The 21,097-nt window shown below is 40.4% G+C and overlaps 1 protein-coding gene across 2 annotated transcripts; it reads left to right on the forward strand.

Moving 5' to 3' along the window:
- Positions 1–717: 717 nt before the first annotated feature.
- On the forward strand, positions 718–20,867 carry TFDP2 (transcription factor Dp-2 (E2F dimerization partner 2)). Of its 2 annotated transcripts, none has more exons than XM_009075567.1 (9): positions 718–833; positions 3,180–3,227; positions 4,569–4,731; positions 5,276–5,422; positions 7,721–7,789; positions 9,426–9,577; positions 14,102–14,268; positions 19,681–19,786; positions 20,684–20,867. In XM_009075567.1, exons 1-9 carry the CDS (start codon positions 787–789, stop codon positions 20,865–20,867), a joined length of 1,083 nt encoding a protein of 360 aa, XP_009073815.1. In that variant the 5' UTR covers positions 718–786. The 2 variants fall into 2 exon arrangements, with proteins under 2 accessions (XP_009073815.1, XP_009073822.1); XM_009075574.1 differs by having other exon boundaries at positions 5,279–5,422.
- The last annotated feature ends 230 nt before the right edge of the window (positions 20,868–21,097 follow it).

The following is a 21,097-nucleotide window of genomic DNA, read 5'->3' on the forward strand; positions in this document are numbered from 1 at the left end:
AATCAAAACCATTGAACATGCTGTTTTTTAAAGATCAACCAATCAATAGTGTTTCCTTTTTATATACTATCCAAATTCTTCTGGTGACCTATTTTAAAGAATGAACTTAGATGTGATTTAAAAGTTGAGACCAGATGTCTTGGGGTTAACCACTGTGCACACAGTTCCACCCCATTTGCATCAGTGTCTGTACTCTGCAGACTTGACATGTAATTCCAGAGGTACAGGGTTGTGTTGTTAGCTTCCTATAATGCCTTGGGATCTTGTGAATGCCAGAAACTGCAGGGAATACTTTGCCTGCTGCTCAGATTGTCTTCAGTACCAAAGACAATTCCAAGAGACAAATCCATTGGAAGGAAAGAGGCTTTATTGATTACAGGGATCAAGAAATTGCCTAGTAGTGCTTGCAAAGAAACAATTGGGTGTCTATAGGTACAGATCCTATTTGCCGTACCTAGGAATTGTTTTTAGTTGTCTAGTTCTTCTCCATATGAATAATGCAGCAATAGGGTACAATTTGAAAATTTAACAGTGTTGTAATTACTGTGTGCAGTTGTTGTGCTGACCTCTCTTACGTATATTTTGACTGCAGGTTGCTTCTGGTACAGAATTCTTCCTGCTTTTCTTAGTGCAGTGCTTAGGATGAATTTTGGGCTTTGGTAACCTCTGTTTGGTTAAGAGAGCTGTGGTTTTCATTCCTAAATTTCACAGATCATAAGCACACCACAAAGACTGACCAATTCAGGGAGTGTTCTGATTGGGAGTCCATATAACCCAGCTCCAACCATGGTCACACAGACACACATTGCGGAAGCTTCCGGATGGGTCCCAGGGTAAGATTTTTGTCATGTCTAAAGATGTCTGAGGATCTGTTCTGATCTTTTATGTTATTTATACTGTTGTATCTATATGTTGGCTTACAGTTTCTAGTTCTTTCACAGCTAAAAAGAGTATGGAGTGTGCTTTTCAGCCTGGTGCACACTTCTCGTGTCTGGAGCACATGAACACAGCAGTACAAGCACTGCTCACTTCACTGTTTAATTGTGGTTTATGGCAGTGTCTGTTTCTTTGTGAAAACAGAGTCACAAATTCGTAAGTCCTCTTAAAACAAGCCTATGTTTTTTTCATAAATTCATTGTATGTCCAAGCAGTGCTGCTGTTGAGCATAGCGGCACGTGCCTACGGGGGAAGAGGCTGTGAAAATCACTTCAAGAGACTTAAAGAGTAAATTAATGGAAAATTCTGAATGTAATCAATGTGGTATTTTTATTGCAATTTTATATTAACAAATTTCAAGGGGTTCTGAGGTACTCCAGAGTAGTATGACATTCTGTGTCTCTTCTAATGAAATCTGGTCTGGACAAAGTAATGTTTGGATCAGTGATGAATGTCAGCAGTACCTTTCCAACTTTAGAGGTGGCAAAGGGAGCACCTAGGAGACAGCAGAAACTAGAGTGCAGCATTTGTACCGTTGTACTCTGTAAGCAAGGACTGCCATAGGCTTGGACTTCCCAATTGCTGGATTACCACCAGAGAGCTGGTAAATGGCAGACTCAGCTGGGCAGATTTTAGGCTTGATTTTTTTTGGAGTATGTGTTCATTTCCTGAAATACCTTTTGAATCCACTTAGTCCTGATTTTATTTGAAAAAAGGAGTTGTCAGAGATTACTTCGCTTCTGCAAATTTTGTGAAATGTGGAGACCAGGAAGGTGTTCTTTCACTATCCAAAGAAGGGGCAAGCTATCCTGTCTGGTCACAGCTTGCTAGCTCAGAGAATCAACACCCACGGCTTCTTGAGTTTCATCCAAACCCAGTGACAGGGACCCCCCAGAGCAACCAACCACCACCACCAAGGAGAAGCACTGTCCCTGTGCACTGTCCACATCTAGACACAGGATTTCCGATGAGCCTAACTCTTGTGTCAGCCGTGAAAAAGAGCCAGATGACTCCAGACAGACTGATCAATCCCTGCAGAAGTGTCCATGCGATAGGTCATGTTTTCATCTGCAGAACAGAGGTGAGGAAGGGTCTGTGGTATTGCTGAATCGAGGCAGTGAGCTCTTGCTGAAGACAGTTCCAGAGGATTTCAAGTCCAACCACTTGCTTTACTCATTGTTTCCTCCACAGATTCCAAATTGTTTCCAAAATCAAATGAGAGGAGTCTATTCGTTGTCAGGACTCCACACAGCCCCTGGCAGCCTGGCTTACAGACCAGGGGGCATGTCTCCATTCACTGCCTTTCCAGGTCCCTGCCCAAGGAAGCATTGCAACCCTCAGCTGGGCTGCAGGCAGCCCCCACTTAAGCACCATGGACAGGGATTGCCAAAGACAGAAATCTGCTGTTGGTAACAAGGAAGATGCCTGCTGATGTGTTCTGGATCACACAACCAAATCCATGCTGGATTTCAAGGCACAGGTCTTCAAACCCATTGGTTTTGCCCAGCTTCCCTCATAGCAGTGTCAGGTGTTCAGCTGTGCAGTCTGCAGTGAGCCCTGCTGTGAGTCCTGCTGTGGAAACTGCAGGGACACAATGTGACCTAACCTACTGACAGCTCGGGCAATGTGCGTTGTGTCAGCTGTGGGAGTGAAAGGCAAGCCTGGAATACAGCTCCTGCAGGCTGCTTGCTCAGGGTAATAAATGGATAATAAGGAACCACCAGCTGACTGCAGACTGCCAGTCCTATGCAAAATTCCTGTCAGCTGCTTCTTCAGAGCCTCTCTCTGCAGCTCTGTATGCATCAGCTCTAATAGCAACATGTTTAGTGTTTTACCTTGGTTTTTGTTTAAAGATTTCAGGACATCCCAATGGGCTGAAAATACAAGATGTACTTCATGCACTGTTTAAAGGCATTTTTATTCCACGTGGAATTTTAAATAGGTATTTTCAAAGCAGCCCAGCTTCTCCTTTTGCTGGGCTTTGGTTATCTCACTCACAGCAGCACTTTCTATAGTTCCAGGTGAAGTGACTTTCCTAAATTCATATGGGCAAATGGTAAGATTGGGAAGAGATTTTGTCTGACTGCGAGCTTAGACAACCTCCAGCATCCCAACCACCTTCTCCATTTGTCATATTTTCCCCTTTCAAAAAACATGTAACAGCAAACATTAGAACCAGCTAGGAATGATTTTTATTATCTGTAAAGTTCTTTTCATTTTCAATTTGAATTGGTTTTTTTCAGGGACCGAAAACGGACTCGAGAATTTATAGAGTCAGATTTTTCAGAGAGGTGAGTATTACTGAACAAATATTTTATGTATATGGCCATCCCTGTTTTCCTTCAGACCCCTCCTTCAGAGAGATGGTGTCCAGTTCCTGCTTTCAGCAGCTTTCACTCCTTCCCATAAAAGCTGTGTTGATGTTATTCCTTGCAGTTACAATTCATTCCTTTTAGCTTTATCACTTCCTGATAAATACATTTGCTGTTACAGATGATACTGGGAGTTGTGAAAAACAAACAGATCTTCAGAAACAGGATGGTGCTGGTTTTCAATGTGACAGACATTTGTAAACAGATGATCTTTTCCTTTGCTTCTGAAACTCTTTTGAAGGCATCCAGGGTGCTTTTATTTATTTGCCTATCAGGGTTGATAAAATTGAGTATCTCCACAGGTATTGGAAATGTTGAGAGTATTTTTTAAGTCTTTTGGTGTTCCTTTCTGTGCCTTTTTTTTTTTATTCTGTCCTTTCCAGTGTTCTGTTTTCTTAAATTGAAAATTTTGAAAAACATTCTTGTATTTTAATGTTTTCCTTAGCTTGTTACTACTGACAGAACTGGGCTTTTTTTCTGTAAAGTAACAGAGCTCCCTGAAACATATTATCAAATGTCTTGTAAAGCTGTAATTAAGAAACCCACCAAAATCCAAACCAACTCAGCAGAGCTTTTTAAAGGCTTCTGTTGAAATACACATCCAAATCTAGCTTGTGTGATAAAACCAACTGCTCCTGGTTTTTTCCATTACCATTATCTAAGCACTTGCTCTTCTGGAAGAAGGTGAATGGAAAATAACCCTGACAGTTGCCAGTTGTTAATTTGGCACCATAAAACCCAGTGAATATGTACTTACTCTCCACAAAAGAGATTCTTATATCTCTGTCTTAGCTATGATGGCACAGATGCTAGACTTGGTTATTAGGGGAATTAAGGTATCTCCTGCTGTATTTTGAAGAGGGATGTCTAAGCCTTTCTATTTTAGGTATACACAGGAGAGTTTCCCATATATCTGCCTTCCAGGCACATAAACACCCTGTGAGATTTTCCTTTTTTTGTTTTTTTTTGGTTTTTTTTGTGAAACTTCCTGGAGATGAATTACAAATTCATTTGTTAGCATCTTCCCAGCAGCATGTGTTCAAATGCTATCAATGCAGAAATAGCCAGGGAAGGGGAAAGGGCTCTAGTGCACGTTTTTTGCCAACTTGTAAGAAACAAGAAACTGATGCAAATCACCAGAACAGTTTTATTTTTCATCAGGATAGTCCTGATTCCTGTTGCAGGAGGCAGACCTTCTGCTGCGTAACCGAGTAGCTTACTAATATTCAGTGTATTAAAATGATTCTTTCATCTCTGCAGTAAGAGAAGCAAAAAAGGAGATAAAAATGGGAAGGGTCTGAGGCATTTTTCAATGAAAGTTTGTGAAAAAGTTCAGCGCAAAGGAACAACTTCATACAACGAAGTCGCTGATGAGCTGGTGTCAGAATTCACAAATTCTAACAGCCACCTGGCTGCAGACTCGGTAAGCAGATGTGTCTTGAAATTGTTGCACCATTGCAGATTTGTTGGTTTATCATGGAATTCTGTTCCTTCTGCTTTTGGACTGTCCTGCCACAGTCTGTGCTTACTTAACTACTTCTCAAATGCAAAGCCTTACCCTCTGAAATGCAAAAATACTGAATTAAAATGAAGAATTGAACTCCCTCTGAAATACAAACAACGTGGAGGAGTCCACCAAAATAATCAACTTTCAGAGAAGGTTGAAAGTTTTCTTGTACCATATGTGGTCTTGTCAGGCTTTTCAGCTGTGACAGACTTGCCATGGTTGGAATTTCCTGCATAGATGCTTCAAGCAGGCCTGAAGCTTCCATTTGCAACCAAACATGCTCATGTGGTATCCAAGGAGTAGTAGAGATGAGGGATCATGTTTTGATACCACTCTGACTTAAACTGCCATTTTGGCTTTTTAGCTTCTACATACCTGAATAGATATATTCAGGATATGTTCAGTTGGTTTCTCCTGGTTTGATTCTTTTGTTGTAATTCATGCCATGTTATTTTCTTAGCAGGCTTATGATCAGAAAAATATCAGACGGAGAGTTTATGATGCCCTTAACGTCCTGATGGCAATGAACATCATCTCAAAGGAGAAGAAGGAAATCAGATGGATTGGCCTTCCTACCAACTCAGCTCAGGAATGTCAGAACCTAGAGGTAAGGGGAGGTGCATGGGAAATTCTGTGTAGTTCACATGTTGTGATAAAGGAGATGCTCTTTGTTAGAAGAGGTTTTTTTCTCAATTTGAACCTGACAGGTTTTGATGCTTGCACACTGTGAAAATACAACTATTGATATGGGAATGAGCTGCAAGGATATGTTTGTTTAGTTCAGTTCAGTTTTATTTAGTGTACATTGCATAAAGGATTTTTTAAAAAATGAAACAACAATGGACGTGTATTAAATCAGGGTGATTTGTAAGATTAAAGTCTGTAGTAGCTTGAATTAACCAGAAGAAAGAGAAAAGAATTTATGGTGCAGTTATGCTCACAAAGTGGTACACATTTAAAAGGAGACCAAGTCTCTGTTAATGTCTTTACTTGGGAAATGTCATTCAAAGGAAATTAAATTGAAAAACAATTCCTTCTGGGATGTCAAATACCAGTTACGAACTGCCAGAGAAACAAAAAAGTTTTACTTACTGGTTATTTCCATTATTTTTCCAGCAGGCTAAGAGTTACAGTGGTTTTTTGCAGGGATGCCAGAATTTACATGCACAAATGTTGCTTGTCCTTCAGGCCAAATGTGCTATAAATAAAAAGCACAAGTCACTGTACTTACTGCAGCGTGTGGTAATGGCTGTCTGCAAATACTGCTCAGTATGTTTTGTGTTGGTCATACTTGGGCATTAGGTGTCTGAAGAGGTGGGTGGGTGTCTCTCCAGCACAGGACAGTTCTGTTTATGCAGCCTCATTTACAGCAATTGACTTTCTATTTGTGTAAGGTAAAAGCTTTTACTGTCCTTGTCCATTCCAGCAGCTTGGAAAATGCATCCACCAAGGAGTGTGCGTGTGCTCAATCGTTGTGCTGCAGGATGGGCTTTGTAAATTAAGGACATATCTGCATTTTACATGCATTCTTGTGAATGCATTGTCTTCCATACAGGTCACTGTTACAAGGATGGAACTTGAGTATCATTGTGTCATCTCCATGATCACACACGATTCAATGTTTCAGGCTCAAAATGGAAGCCAGGCATATTTTTTAAAAAATGTTGCTTCCTCTGACATTATAGAAAAGAATAGAAAATAAAGCTGCATTTTCATGCAGTGAAAATCAGAATGATTTTTGCTTTTAAAGCTGCATAAAGCGTCAACTCTTCTTACAGTTTAAATCCGTAATGAGATTAACAGTACAAAAAAGAGAAATCAGTACAAAAAAGCTTATTATACAGAAACTATATCTCAATGGTATCTGTATGTTTGTTGGTTTTAAGAGTCCCAGCAAGGAAAGTCATCTACTGTGCTCTGAAGGAAGCATTTTAAACACTAGAGTGTCTGAGGAGCAGAACCACCACAAACAACACTGTAAATAAAATAGCAGCATTTGGGCCAGCTAAGTTTTAAAAGATCTTGTTTAGTTTCAGTGGTTGAATGAAAAAGTAATTTAAAGAGTTTTGTATTTTGGGGAGCAGTGATTAATGCTGGAGCCAACAGGGTGATGAGGAAAAAACCCTTTTAACCATGATGACTCTTGTCCAGTTGTTTAGTATGGCCCCAGAGGACAGTTCCAAATAGCACTGTGCCTGCAGGGTCAGCAGCACTCCAGCTGTCCCAAACACTGCATGTTCAGGGTGAGCACAGCTTGGCCCCAGAAACTGGCACTAACAGAACTGTCACAAGAAAAGGATTCTGTGCTCACATAGAAAATATTACCTCTACTCCCTTTTTGTTGCTGCAATCTTATTAGTTTAATCAAGTCTCAAGTGCATAGTCCAGACAAAAGGTGGAGGTCACTGGGACAATGTAGGTGATGATCCTGGGCCCAGCCTCCATACACATATGTCTGGTAGCTTGTAGCTAGGAGAACAGTGGGACATGCACAATTCCAAAAGAGTGGAAGGCAGAAGGGAAAAAACCCAAACCCCAAAGCACCCCCTCAAGCAAGCATTTCATTTGGAGCTAAGTGGCACTCAGTGCACAGTACAGCAGAGGAGGAATGGGTGGGGAGATAATAGTCTCTTGTAATAATTGATTCCTTACTGGAGTTAAAATTGTTGACAAAGACAGAAATTACAGTTTGTCAGTCCTGCCTAAAGGAGGAACTCACATGACCATGTGGTTGGTCTGTTTGAAACCCAAGAAAATAGTGAACAGGTAGGCCTGAAAAGATTTTTGCAATTTACTTATTGTGCCATGGAATTCACCCCCTTCACAAGGAAAACCTGTTCAGTTTGGCACAATGGAACAGACAAGGTAGGTAAGTATCTTGATGCGTTTACATTTGTCTTTTAAGATAGAAAAGCAGAAGCGGATGGAAAGGATAAAACAGAAGCGAGCCCAGCTACAGGAACTGCTGCTGCAGGTATATTTAACTGTGATTATTCTTTTCTATAAGTGAAAATATCAAGTGCAAATCCCACATCTTACAACTTTTGAAGTTCTTTCTCGATTGATTTAGCAGCTGTGATACACTAGGGTGAAAAGTCTGACCCTTGTGTCCTTTCTGCAGTCCAGCAGAGGACTTCTTGCCCTTGCATTCTGGTGCAGTTTTACCTGCTGTAAAACAGCACTGCATCCACATGCCTCAAGCTTTCCTCAGTGTTCTGCTGCAGCTTTGCTAATGTTAGTGGGAGGGGAAACAACTCCCGAGTCCCTTTGTTGACTCCAGGTTTCCCCAGAGCTACCCTGAGTCATGCTTACTTGAGAATTTCTCTTCAATCTAAGCTATGAAGTTTACAAGAGAACTTGTGTTGACCTGTACAGAGTGGTTTGGAGGCAGACACATTTCTGGATCTTCAGAGTAGAAGGCTGGCAAATCCAACACCTTCACATTCTGACATGCACCTTTGAGATGAGTTGAGTTTTGGCTTTAATGCAGGAATATATTCCAAATGCATCTTGTTTATAGAGAAACATTTATAAGAACAATTAGGAGCATTCTTAAGTGGCTTGGTTTGTGCTGACTTTTAATAAATGAAATGTAATCAAACAGCAATAGGGCTGTACTTTTTTCCCTGATTCAACTACATTGATTAGTAATTCCATGTAATTGATATGCACTGAAACTTTTAAATAGCTGATGCTTCTCCTTTTTTCATCACCAAAACCTGTTTCTCTGCTTGAGATGCAACTTTGATGCTATCTGTCTGACCCAATACATTAGTAGCTTCTCTAAGAGTTACATGACATTATTCTAGTGCAAATTAGACACAACTCAGACACTCTTAACTTTTAGTCTGAAAATGGCAGAGTTGACTCCCCTACTGCCTACAGCTCGTTCCATTTGTTGTCAAATGGTTTACCAGTCCTTTGGGATCCTGGGTATCCATCTTCTTCCCCTTAAGTGGAGTAAGTTGTGCCTCAAAAGTGGGAAAGAACACTGACTTTTAGTCCCTCCAGTAACATTCCTAAACCCACACATTTTCATACCTGTGCAGTGAAGACATAAGAAATCAGCAGACAATGAGTAGTGTCACAAACAGCACCTGTTTAATCACTGCCAGAGGAGAATTTCAAAACTGACACTTTGGAGCCAGAGAAGAGGGAGCTGGCCACCATGTGGAGCTGCACAGGTTGGGTGATAGAATACAGAGGAAGCTGAGAACTTCTGTTACCTTTTGTTTCAGTGTAACTAGCTTCTAGTCTGAGGTAATTAGGGATTAAAATTAACAGAAAAGACCTCTGACTCTAGTGCCTTTCCAAAGGGAATGGGGAAGCATTCTTCAGCAAGCTTTAGTGCTCTTTTCTTGTTTCTTCTCCAGGGAGTGTGAGGGGGGCATAGCCAATAGCATATCTGTGAAAAATGGGTGTTTAACTTCTGTTCCTTGTGAACTTCACTAGTGCAAAGAGAAAGTCTGGCCACAGCTTCCTTTTTGACAGAAAATTTCTAGAGATATTGAGAGTTGGTAAATAAGACCTACAACATTTCCCCTCCTGGAAGCACTGCTATTTGCTCTTTTATTGTCAGTGATCATTTCTTTTTTTCTTTCTTTTTACAGCAAATAGCATTCAAAAACTTGGTACAAAGAAATCAACAAAATGAACAGCAGAACCAAGGCCCTCCAGCTTTGAACTCCACAATACAGCTGCCTTTCTTAATAGTCAACACTAGCAAAAGAACAATTATAGACTGCAGAATATCAAGTGATAAGTGAGTGTTTATAGAACCAATTTTTAGCATTTTCTTTTCTTTGTGGACTGGAATTTTTCCTTGAACAAATGAGGGGAAATTTTCTAGTTTACTAAAAGCAATGATTGTATTTACATTTGCTGCTATCATTTCAGGGGGTTGTTTGTTGGGTGTTTTTAATATTTAATGCAACTGCAGTAGTAATAGGAATGAGCATTGCTTTACAACCACTAGTTAAAACAGGTGACTTTGATGGTTGGAAAAGGCACTTCAGACTGACAGATCAAAGAGCTTTCACTACATGGGAGGAGTAACTGAATGAAATTATATCCTAGGACAGCACTAGCTTTTAACAACTCCATGTGGTAGCACATCTGAATTCATACTCTTAATATGCCATGAAAATGTGCAAGGTCAGAAACAGAACTGATCCACGTGACACAAAAGTGACTTCCTGGAGGTGACAACAGTAACACAGAACTGTCTTTTAACAGCAAAAAGGTGGCACCCACTTCTCTGAAGGAGATGATATAGAATTTGGAAACACTGCTTTTGTGAGCAAACTGCTATAGTTGCCCTCTCAGTAATCTGAAAATCTTTCAGTTGTGTAACTCTGAGTGCTCGTGCTCTTCATCCTGTGAAAATATGGCTGAAAGTATGAGGTACTCTTACGTTAACCGTTAATCGGATCACAACTAGTTTATTAGCTGGAAATAGCTGGCTTTGCTTTAATGCTGTAGATTACAGATTTCACTCTGTGCTATGCAAATCCTGGGCTGAACTTCAAGTCAGTCAGCAGACAGCAAAAATAGACAGTCGCTAGTAACCGAAGCATCAACATGCAAAACAGCAACACTAGTGTAAGCTGAATTTTTGTAGAAAATTGGACTGAAGTCCCTACATTCTGTGGCAAGACTTTTGGAATGCTCCCATCAGCACTGCAGTTCAGCAAGTTTAGGAACAATTTTTATTTAGCATAATTATAGCCTTATTTTACAGTCACACCATACAGTTCTTCCTGCGCTTTTGAACAGGTCTCTACATTTAGGTTTGAAGTCATTAAAAAATCGAACAGTTTCATACTAAAACTTCAGAACTGCTGCACTGAGGTTGTCAGAGATGAAACTGGCATTTGGGATCTAGAGCAGTGTAACACATTTCTTTGGTCTTAAACTATATGAAAACATTGCTGCTAAAAGTGAGCACACCAAAATGATTTGAGCTGTTGGCACTTGAGTTTATATAACCCAGCTTTGGTATTACTGTCATCTGGAGGTCATTAAGTGTACAACCCAAATTAAGCAAGCTTTCCACTGTGGTTATTATTTGTACAACTGATTAGTGGCAGCAGCAGTTTGTAGATAAACAGTGCCAGAAATTGCTCGTGTTTAAACCACTGCTAAATCAGGCAGTTAGCAAAAGTGGTCACTCAGTTTGGAGAATTCACATTCTGCAGTTTATTGGAGAGGATTTGCTAACCCCATTACTGGTCAGCTTGAGTGCTTGCTCTGCACATGGTTCCAGCCTCAACTGTTTAAAGGGCTTCCATTTTCCTTTCTTCTCCCAAATAACATTTATATAAAGCACAGATGTTAGAAAGTCCAGTGAAAAGCTAAACTCACAGCATTTACTACTCAAAACTGTATTTACAGAGGATCTTCTAAAGGTGAGTAATTGCTTGGAAAAGTTGTACGTATAAAGGCAATTTAGTATCATGAGGAACATAAGTTTGTGTCCTCTACACTTCTTCCTGTGCAAGAACAGGCTTTATCCAGCCAAAACAATGGAATTTCTCACATGTAATAAAAGAGGGTATTGGGCAAGCTTTGTTTTGAGTTTGAGAAGGCAGATGGGTGCCAAGCAGCATACTGGGAATGGCGTTTCTGAAGTGCGAGTAGGAAAAGCAAAGTCTTCAGATAAAAAGGAAGTAGTTAAAAATCACGTTGAAAAGATGATGCACCTGAGCAAGGCAGTCCCATTTAATCAGGAAAAATATATTCAGTGTATGTGATGCTTCTACATAATTGCTGTTGGGCTTAGGAAAAAGAAAAAAAAGGAACCAGAATCGCTAGTTTAATGAGTACTCAGACACAACAGATGTGTCAGAAACTTGGGATATTAGAACATCTCTAATGGAAAATGCAGAAGATTTTGCCATTGGAGCCACAATGCTGTACATTAGACAGAACATGCAGGAAGTGAGCTCTGGTACCCTACAGAAAGAATTGCCTGCAAGAGCAGAAAATCCAGGTTAAAATCACTGGTGATCAAATTTGCACTTACCAAGTAAAAGGGACAGGAAGTGTACCCAAAGTTTGTATACACAGTATTTTTGGCCTCTGGACCTAGTTTTTAGAACTGAGTCATACAATGTCAACCCAGGAGATGATTCTGTGAGAACAAAAGTTGATTTCTCAGTAACAGCTGAAACAATGCTGGGAATTACTAGGAAAAACAGTAAGGAATAAATTGTAAAACTAGATGCATATAGTGCTTATATAGCTGGAAGACTGTGCACTCTCATTCTTGGAAAAAATACAGCATTAACCAGGCAAGAGAGACACAGGAGGGCAGCAAGAAGGGGTGAAGGTATGAGAAGGCTTTGACAGGAGGAACAGATGGGCTCTCTGGCCTTGAAAAGAGAGGACAGGGGATTCACAGGTGTCTCTAAAATCATGGGTGATAGGGAGAAGATGCACAGAGAACAGCTACACAGAGTTGCTTATTAAAGTTAAAATCAAGAGACATTAAGAGGAGGTACCAGGTGACAGGTTTTAGACAAAAAGAATGTTTTTGTAACAGTCCATGCAAAGCATAATATTTGATGTTGTTCATGCCAAAAGTTTACATAAGTTCAAAAAGGTCACGTCAAGTTCCTGAAAGATAATCCTCAAATAGCTGTTAACAGCAAAGGTAGAAGAAGCACAGGGACCTCCTGTATCAGTAATTGCAGCTTGCTAGAAACTGTACTGGAGAAACAACTGTAAATTTCTGTTTGGAAACTTGTGGGGAGGGGAAAGAAGTCACCTTCCTTTCTAACATCCAGTCTTTGAGCACAGCACGTGGGAGGAGGAATGCAGAGCTATCAGTAAATGAAGTCTTTGATCCAGCACTATAAAAATGGGACTCAGTTATGACTCAGTAATGACACAGCTTGCTGATAGTAACTTGGTATGACACTGGTCTCCCATCCCTGTTTGTGTACACATGGCTCTGTGCCTTGAGCTGCACCAGTCCAGGAAAGTAATTGTACAAAGGGATAGTGACACATCTTATTTTCCCTGTTAATGTACTTGTGCTTAAGTAAATACTGGTGCCTAAACAATAGGCTTTACAAGTAACACAGCAGGAGTCACAAGAGAAATGGTGCCTGTAACTGACAATTACACCCAGCACAAAGCATTAGATTGCTAAGTTAAAATTCCATGTATAGACACACAAGCTGTAACACTTCCAAGCTGACTTGCACATCTTATTTTCCCTGTTAATGTACTTGTGCTTAAGTAAATACTGGTGCCTAAACAATAGGCTTTACAAGTAACACAGCAGGAGTCACAAGAGAAATGGTGCCTGTAACTGACAATTACACCCAGCACAAAGCATTAGATTGCTAAGTTAAAATTCCATGTATAGACACACAAGCTGTAACACTTCCAAGCTGACTTGGCTCCAGGTATAAGAAAAAGACTATTAGAAAAAAAACCTATCAAGAAAACGGACATGCGACATGAGCTTGGAGATTTATGGGAGACCCACCAGTGAGTTATCTTTTACAGATTGCATCTCATGGTTGGGTTGCTTTTCCAGGGATAAAGGTTTTGCCAGCAGAAAATGAGGCACCAGGAGCTAGCTGTATGTTGTAATGCCTGGACCAGTGCCCCCAGGCTTTTAATAGCCTGTGCACATAGCGTAAGGCCACTCCAATGCCCCTGCTTCTCCTGGAGCTGCCCTGAGTGTATGGCACTGTTTCCACTTCCATATGCAACAAAAAATATTTTGAGAGTCTTGCAGCAGAAATGGTGGGCTGTGAACACGCAGGACTCTGAACAGACTGCTGTGCTAGCTGCATCCCAACCAGCAAAATTACACCGAGGTAAATAGGTCAGTTCACAGGAGGAGTGTTGCACATTAGAACAGAAAGTGAAATGTAAAAGAAGCAAAAACAAAACAGTTATTTTAGTGACAGGGCTGCAGGTGACCTTTGAAAGTATTGGCTTTAGTGCAAGTGAAGGTTCATGTTTAATAAGGCCTCCCTCTTCCCCTTTGAATCTACTTAATGAGGTAGAAAATTTTAGACTATGTTCCTGCAGTGGTGAAGTTACTTTAATTGAGAAAGTGCCATTTTAAACCCTGTAGGCATGCCAGTCACAGACACAGGAGAGAGACAGCATTTGTTGCACTTCTCTTTCCTTAAGGACCCTTTACAGAAAATGAAGAATCCAGAGGCTTACCTCAGTGCATACCAAAGACCAGAGACAGAATAGTCAAGAAAAGCCCAGCTGTGCTCTTTTCAAAACCATCTCACTCTTATTTTTTTACATGCAGATTTGAATACCTCTTTAATTTCGATAACACTTTTGAGATTCATGATGACACTGAGGTGCTGAAGAGAATGGGAATGTCCTTTGGGCTCGAGGAAGGCAAATGCTCAGCTGAGGACCTAAGAACTGCAAAATCACTGGTGCCAAAAGCTTTAGAAGGCTACATCACAGGTGAGTTAGATGGGACTTGTAAGTATTGTTCCTGATCAAATCCATAACCTTAGTGAACTGAAGCAAGTTTAATGATAATAAGTTAATGATTACCTACATAGGTATGTAACATTTGAGGTTTTATAGGACTAGTAGGGTTGGTACATGAACCAGTTTGCTCTACAGTTAATTCTGGATGGTTTATCATAGTTCTCCTGTAAACTTAATTCATACTGATTGGTAACAACAAACTTCTGAGTGAGCTGCATTATGAAGAAATTATTTCTTAAATAACTAAATGGATACCAAGAACAGATTTTCATGCATTGGTATCAATTTTGAGTAACTGGATGTATGGAGGAGCATACTGGAAGAAGCAGCTCTTCCCAAACTGAGGAAGAGGAAAGGAAAAAAGCATCTTGAACTGGTTGAGTGCAATCTTTGCATGACCCACAGGCCAGCAGGTGCCATCTGAGAACTGAGCTTCTCTAAATAAAGCAAGAGCCTCCAAAGACTTCCAGGACGTGTGTCCCATGCAGAGGCTTTTATCTCCCCTGCCAAAACACTGCTGAATATAAATTTTAGAGTTCAGTTACATCCAGTAAAGTTAGTACATTTCAGACCACACCAAATGTGCTGATGTTTATCAGCACTTCTTGATATTTCTCTTGTCCTGTGGGTTTCAAAACTAAGATATCCTATTTTTAATTTTGATCAATTTTGAAAGTTAACTTCCAAGACACCAAAGATACCAAAAGATAGAAGTTGTAAGAAATCTTGATTTGTTCCTTACAGGTTCATTCAAGTGAAAATTATTTACCATATGAGTTACCAGCAATGTGAAAAAGGGGCAAGGAGCAGAACCCATGTCTTTTAATAGTGTCACAATTTGAAGTTACTTAATTGCTCCCACGTGTCACGGATCAAACTAAAATTTCTTTTTAATTTTAAATTGCATTAATTTACCTTCATAGAGCAAGTTTTCTTTACATTTGCACAAGCCCCTGTGTCATTACACTGTTTACTGAGCCTTTCCCTAGGAACAGACCAGCAGCCAGGAAGCTGTTTGGATTTTTAATTATAGGAAGTGCACTGATTTAATTGTTTGCTTAAAATGCATTGAGGCAAGCAGTGTACTCTTCAGACATGGGTTACATTCAGCTGTTTCAGCCTCTGAAAAAATTAGCCCAGAGGTGTTGTTACTACCATATGTACATTTATATATGTACATATATTTAAAGGTTTCTTCTACCTGTTGCTTGCTACTTAATTAAGCAACACCAATCTACAGTTAAGAGTATGAATTGCATAGTAGAGGTTTCTAATGGCAGGAAGTGACAAATAAGGGAGGCAGATTTACATGTTTTGCACAATGCTTAAAAAGTCAGCAGTTGTCTAGTTATGTATGTTTGGTTAAGTGTAACTTCCCATTTTAACCTTGAGAGTCTTTAGACATTGTTCCTTACACTGGAAGAGCAGTGAAATAGAAGGGTCATCACTGGTGTCTAGAATTCATGGTTACTTCTAGAGCTGTCATGATGGCTCTTTTAAGAACATTGGCTTCAGTGAGTACTGTCCAAGGAAAACAGATCAAGGTCTCTTATTTATTCACGGAGGAAATTTATTACACTCAAGATTAAAGTTCTCCCACACTAGCTGACTCCAAGGACTCACCTGCTGTAGAAGCCAGTCCTGTTCTAATGTGTCTAAGTAGGTAAGTAATTTCCTATACAACATTAGTTTGACCTTAGCCTGGTCATCTTTTCAGATAATTGCTGACTTCCAAACACTACCAGTAGTTTGCACTGTGATGCTTGCCAGTAGGACCAGAAGAGTAATTGGAATAATCCAAGTCTAAACCAGTTCAACTAAAGAAACTTAAAATTGACAAAAAACTTGGACAATCTCAGCTTTAAAAAACATTCTATTTCCATTAAACAGCCAAATAAATTGCTTGGAACTGCTGAACTGATGATGTGTGCATCAAAATCTTGTTTGTGTATTGTCTTTTCAGGAGGGTCATGTGATTTAGCCATCACTCAAGTGGCCAAATTTGAAAAAAGTAGTGTCTTCTAGGTTTGCTGTAGGTTTCACCATGTTTTAGCAAAAAAGTGTTTGATTTTTTGTAATATGCATTTTAAGCATTACATTGATATGATCCTCAGGTGTGACTGCCATTGAAATCACAGAAATCAGCAGAAGCTAAGGCATGTAAACATCACAGAGAAGAATATTCTGTTTGTCTTAAATTGTGTCCATAACACAGTTTTCTGGTTTTTGGCTGTCAAAATTGACAATGTCTAAAACTGAGATGAGTTCACTTTACTTTTACTTGTTTCCCAGAAGGGCATGAGAATAGAGGATACAGCAGCTTAACCATAATTTAAAGTAAAAGTTAACACTAAAGTGTTGCTTTAGCTAAGGGGGCAATCCAGAGAAAAGTGATGACAGACAACAGCCTGCACTGCAACCATAACACTTGCCAACTTCATGCAATGGAAAGGGCAGTGTTATTTCTAACATGACACTTGCACCAGCGTAAGACATCCCAGGGTCCAATCCTAATGACACATTCCTGCCCATTTCTTCACTGTGACCCAGGTACTTTCCTGTGTGCTGTTCCTGGGCTGGTTCCAGGTACTAAACTGCAAGCTTTTCATCTGGCTGAGGAGTTTCTGACAATTAAACAAGTAGAACTATAGCTAAGGGCTCAAACCAGAACAGCTCAAGTGTAAAGGAGGGAGGGAGATTGCTGGATGAGCAGAAATACATCACAAAGACTAGCAGAAACTCTTAGAACCATATCCAAAGTAACATCCTGTGCCTTGTGAGCCATGCATACACTGCAGGCAGTTAATGCAAAACTCAGTCCTACCTTTGTTAGGTGAGTCCTGACTCCTGGAAACGAGGTCACAGATTAAAGAAGCAAAGCAGGAGATAGAAGTTCTGAGGCACTAACAGTTGGGGTAACAACATCCCACTTTACGTATCCCACTAAACAGTGGGCAGAGAAAGTGGTGCAGTTTGAGACATCTAGATTACAACACTTTGTTTTTCTTCCCTGCATGAAGTGCTCTGCTACCTACCTGCATAATAAGCCTTGACTGGAAAATGGGCTGGAGTTGGAACTAAAGAGCTAAAGTACACACTGACTGAACAAGTTTGTTCAGCTACCAACAACAATACTATGCACCATTAGGATATTATCCATTAAAGCTGTCAAGGGTATTCCTTTAGAGCCTTCTCATGTAAAGCACAGATTTCTACCAAGTATATCTGCTGCAAGCTGTGCCTAGTTCATAAGGATGCTGCTCTTAGATTGGAGTGTACCACCTTGGGAAGGTTTTTCTGAGCTGCTCTCCCTGGTTCAAAAGTGTAGCTATTAGTAATTGATCTGCTCTGCTAGAAGAAATAAGTCTTTTTATGGTAGGCAGACTTCTATTTTGACAGACTTTTCCATACTGAAAATGGCTTCAACTCCCTGTCTTTTCCATGGCTTCTCAGAGCCCACTGGAAACTAGAATTTAGAAATATAAGGCAGTTAGAATTTAGAAGTATAAGGCAATGATAAGGCAGGGATATGCATCTATGAACCACCTTTCTGCCTCATGTAAAATCCATGCCTTCTTCTACCTTGCTCTTCAGAAAGTAAAGCTAACTAGCTATTATCTAGAAATGTTACTAAACCACAGGATTACTAGCAGTGTCTTGTTATTCTTCTGGAATATGAAGCATGTACACACAGGTACAGCCCTTCAAATTACCAGGAAACCACACTGTGGTACGTTTCTCTTTATTAATCTAAATACAATGTAGTCATTCCAAATGGCTTAGCCTCCTCCTGCAAAGATAGGAGGAAGCTGTCAGAACATGTTGTCTGTAACATCCAACCTGCATTGGGGCAATATTAGTGAAAGCCATCCAGCTACATCCACATTTAACTATCCTCATCTGTTCTGTTCTCACAGATCACCCTACAACTCCCACTTAGTAATGTCTGCTGTCCTGTTCCAGGGAGTGCTGGCAGAACACCACCCTTGCTAGCCTTGCTTTGTAAGATGGCATTTAAATACTTCTCTGTTGTCAGGTTTCTGCAGCACAAAACAAGGCAGGCTGTGGATCCATCCCAGTGGATGGTGAGCCAGTGGACATGGCTGTGTCAGCCTGCTGAGAGCAGTCCCTGTGCCAGGCAGCACACTGCCAGATCTCAGGGAACCAAAGCTGTACAGGAACACAGGAGGACAAGTGAGTTCATGTATGTGTCAAACACATTTAGTTATTCCTCTACCTGCTGTTCTAGAACAATTCTGGATAAAACTGAGTAGCACGATCCCAGTTTACTGCCACTGTGCTGTACAGAGCAGAGGTTTGGTGAGGCATAGGATGTGATAGTAAGGACTCTCAACTCCTGGTTTATTGCTTTGAGCTGGAACCACATGAAGCACCATGGAAAAGAACTAGATATTCCTGGAAGCTTTGTTTTGATGTTAACTTTGTGTCAATATGGAATTTGGGTAGATCAATAGAAATACCTTACTCAAGAAACAAATTAGAAACAACAACCCCCAAAAAATCCTGGAAGTGTAATTGGGTCAGTGGACTTGTTTTGCTGATTCTCTTGGCAGAAATGCCTGTACCTGGAAACAACTGACAGGCATTACTTGTTAGGGAATTTGAAAACAAGTACTACAAGGGTTGTAAGTAACCCATTCCTGTACCTCACAGGGCTTTTTACAAATTACCTGAAGAAATTCAGCATTATTGCAAGACCATTGGAATGGTCTGAACCATAACCTTTCCCATACTTAGGAAGGAGACTGCCTTACCTGGCACACGTGCAGTGTACAACAGAGTCTTGGCACCTTTGCCATGGGCAGTGCATGTCCCCAGTGGCTGCCCAGCTCTGTGTGGTGGCAGAGTGGCTTAGGAGGCTGCACTGGAGCCAGCCATGAGACCACCAGGGTGAAACTGCCTTTGGCCACCAGAACACACGTGGCTGACATGCAGAGAGCCTGTGCAGCTCCATTGCAGTATGTCCAATCCAAATGCAGACAGTTCATTTGTACCTTCACCAAGCTGCAGCAAAGGCACTTGGAGCTGTTCAGACACCTCACAGGGTTTCCTTGAAGGACTCCAGAACTCATCTTCCCATACCTGTGATTGCAGTACTGGCTGGGGTCATGGGCAGGGTCAGTCTTCTTCAAACAGAGGGAAAAGCTTCACAGAAATAAGAGTGTGGAAGGCTTGAGTGCATCCACATACATGGGGTGTAATTTCATCTTGATTACAGAGAACACATCTACAATATAAAATCACCCTGAGCTACTGGTACCTTCCAGACTAAACTAAGGACTCCTAACTGCAAAGTTTAGGACAGTAAAAGGAAGAAAAAATTTAAATAACTATCATAAATACCATTATGCTTTCTTCTAGATATGTCTGCAGGATTTTCATGGATCAACCAAGGGTTACTTTCAAGTTCAGCACAAGCAGTTTCACATTTAGAGGCAGCTGGAGACACTTACGATGCTAAATCAAGGTAAATAAAATAGTTTTTTATTCGAGCATAGTTATGTGTGCTTGTGGTACTTAAGTAACTTTGCTATTTCATATCATTTGCATGCAGGAATTGAGATGTTTTCCTTTTATAGTTGATTTTGATTGTGAAAAAGTCTTTAATTGTGTCTTGCTTGATAATTATATTTGAAAGGTCAAATCAACATGCTTTGCATTTTGAACATACCAGCTATTTTGTATCTGTGTTTCATAAGAATAGAATCAATTTCAAGTCCTTTTTCCTGACTAACCTTAAATTCCTGCCTGGGTATGGACTGCAAATAGGTGATTCCATATGGACAAAAGCCTGGTAATGTTTCTGAAGAATGCAAAAGAATGTTTGGTGTCCAAATGCTGAAGCTCTCGTGAAAGAGGTTTAGTCCACACAGTCTAATAATAATTTCAAATCAGAAACCAACAACTAACAAAAACACCCACCACCACCAGCAGCTGCAAACCCCAATCCAAAATGCACCACAACCACCATATGCTGCTTGGAGGTTACCTGTGCCATAAAAAACTGGAAATGGGGATTATTCTGGAACAGGTTCTTCCTCACAGCATTTCATAGCCTCATTTCATATTGCAGACATTTCTGTGTATTGACAAGACTGTGATGGATTTATTCTTCTCTAAGCTTTCTTCAGCTTGAGCAATTCTACTTGTTGCTTATAAAAAAAACTCACCCAATAATCTTTTCTTGTGCAACTTTCCAATGCTTTATCAGTTTTCATAACTAATAGCTGTGTTTACTGTAACACTTTGGGATTTTTCCTTGCTGGTAGCATTTCTATGACTAAAGGAAAAGCTGAGGCCAAAGAAAAAGCTTAAAACCTCATGAGAAATCCTCTAAATGTCACCATTTCTGTTGTTTTGCTAGTGAGAATCCAGGGTTGTGTTTGGATGCTGAAGTGGCCTTAGCAACTGGGCAGCTTCTTGCCCCTAGCAGTCAGCAATCCAGCACGGCAGCGTCGCGCTACTCGGAGTCCCGCGGTGAAACACCTTGCTCCTTCAATGATGAGGATGAAGAGGATGAAGATGAGGATTCTTCCTCCCCAGAATGAGGACACTAGAAAATGGAATATACAATTCTACTCAAATGCTGCTCCAGATATTCTTAATGGGAGTTCCTGTTTGGATTTTACTGAAGTTTCTTGCCTTGGTTTGCACTGGATTCAGTGAAGCAAAAATGGAAGCTTCAAAACAGATTTATCTACAGCTCAAATTGAAAACTTTTTGTAACTGAATACAGAGTGATATTCAGAGACAGAGCAAAGTGGCTTTTATCAACTGT

Source organism: Acanthisitta chloris, unplaced genomic scaffold (assembly GCF_000695815.1).
Source record: "Acanthisitta chloris isolate BGI_N310 unplaced genomic scaffold, ASM69581v1 scaffold4280, whole genome shotgun sequence".
NCBI classification, from domain to species: Eukaryota; Metazoa; Chordata; class Aves; order Passeriformes; family Acanthisittidae; genus Acanthisitta; species Acanthisitta chloris.

What these genes read in the sequence shown, in the direction of transcription:
- TFDP2 (XM_009075567.1), top strand. Translation starts at nt 787, where the DNA reads ATGGTCACACAGACACACATTGCGGAAGCTTCCGGATGGGTCCCAGG. An exon ending in GCTTCCGGATGGGTCCCAGG is followed by an intron (nt 834 to 3,179) that starts GTAAGATTTTTG and finishes GGTTTTTTTCAG; the next exon opens with GGACCGAAAACGGACTCGAG. An exon ending in GCCACCTGGCTGCAGACTCG is followed by an intron (nt 4,732 to 5,275) that starts GTAAGCAGATGT and finishes TTATTTTCTTAG; the next exon opens with CAGGCTTATGATCAGAAAAA.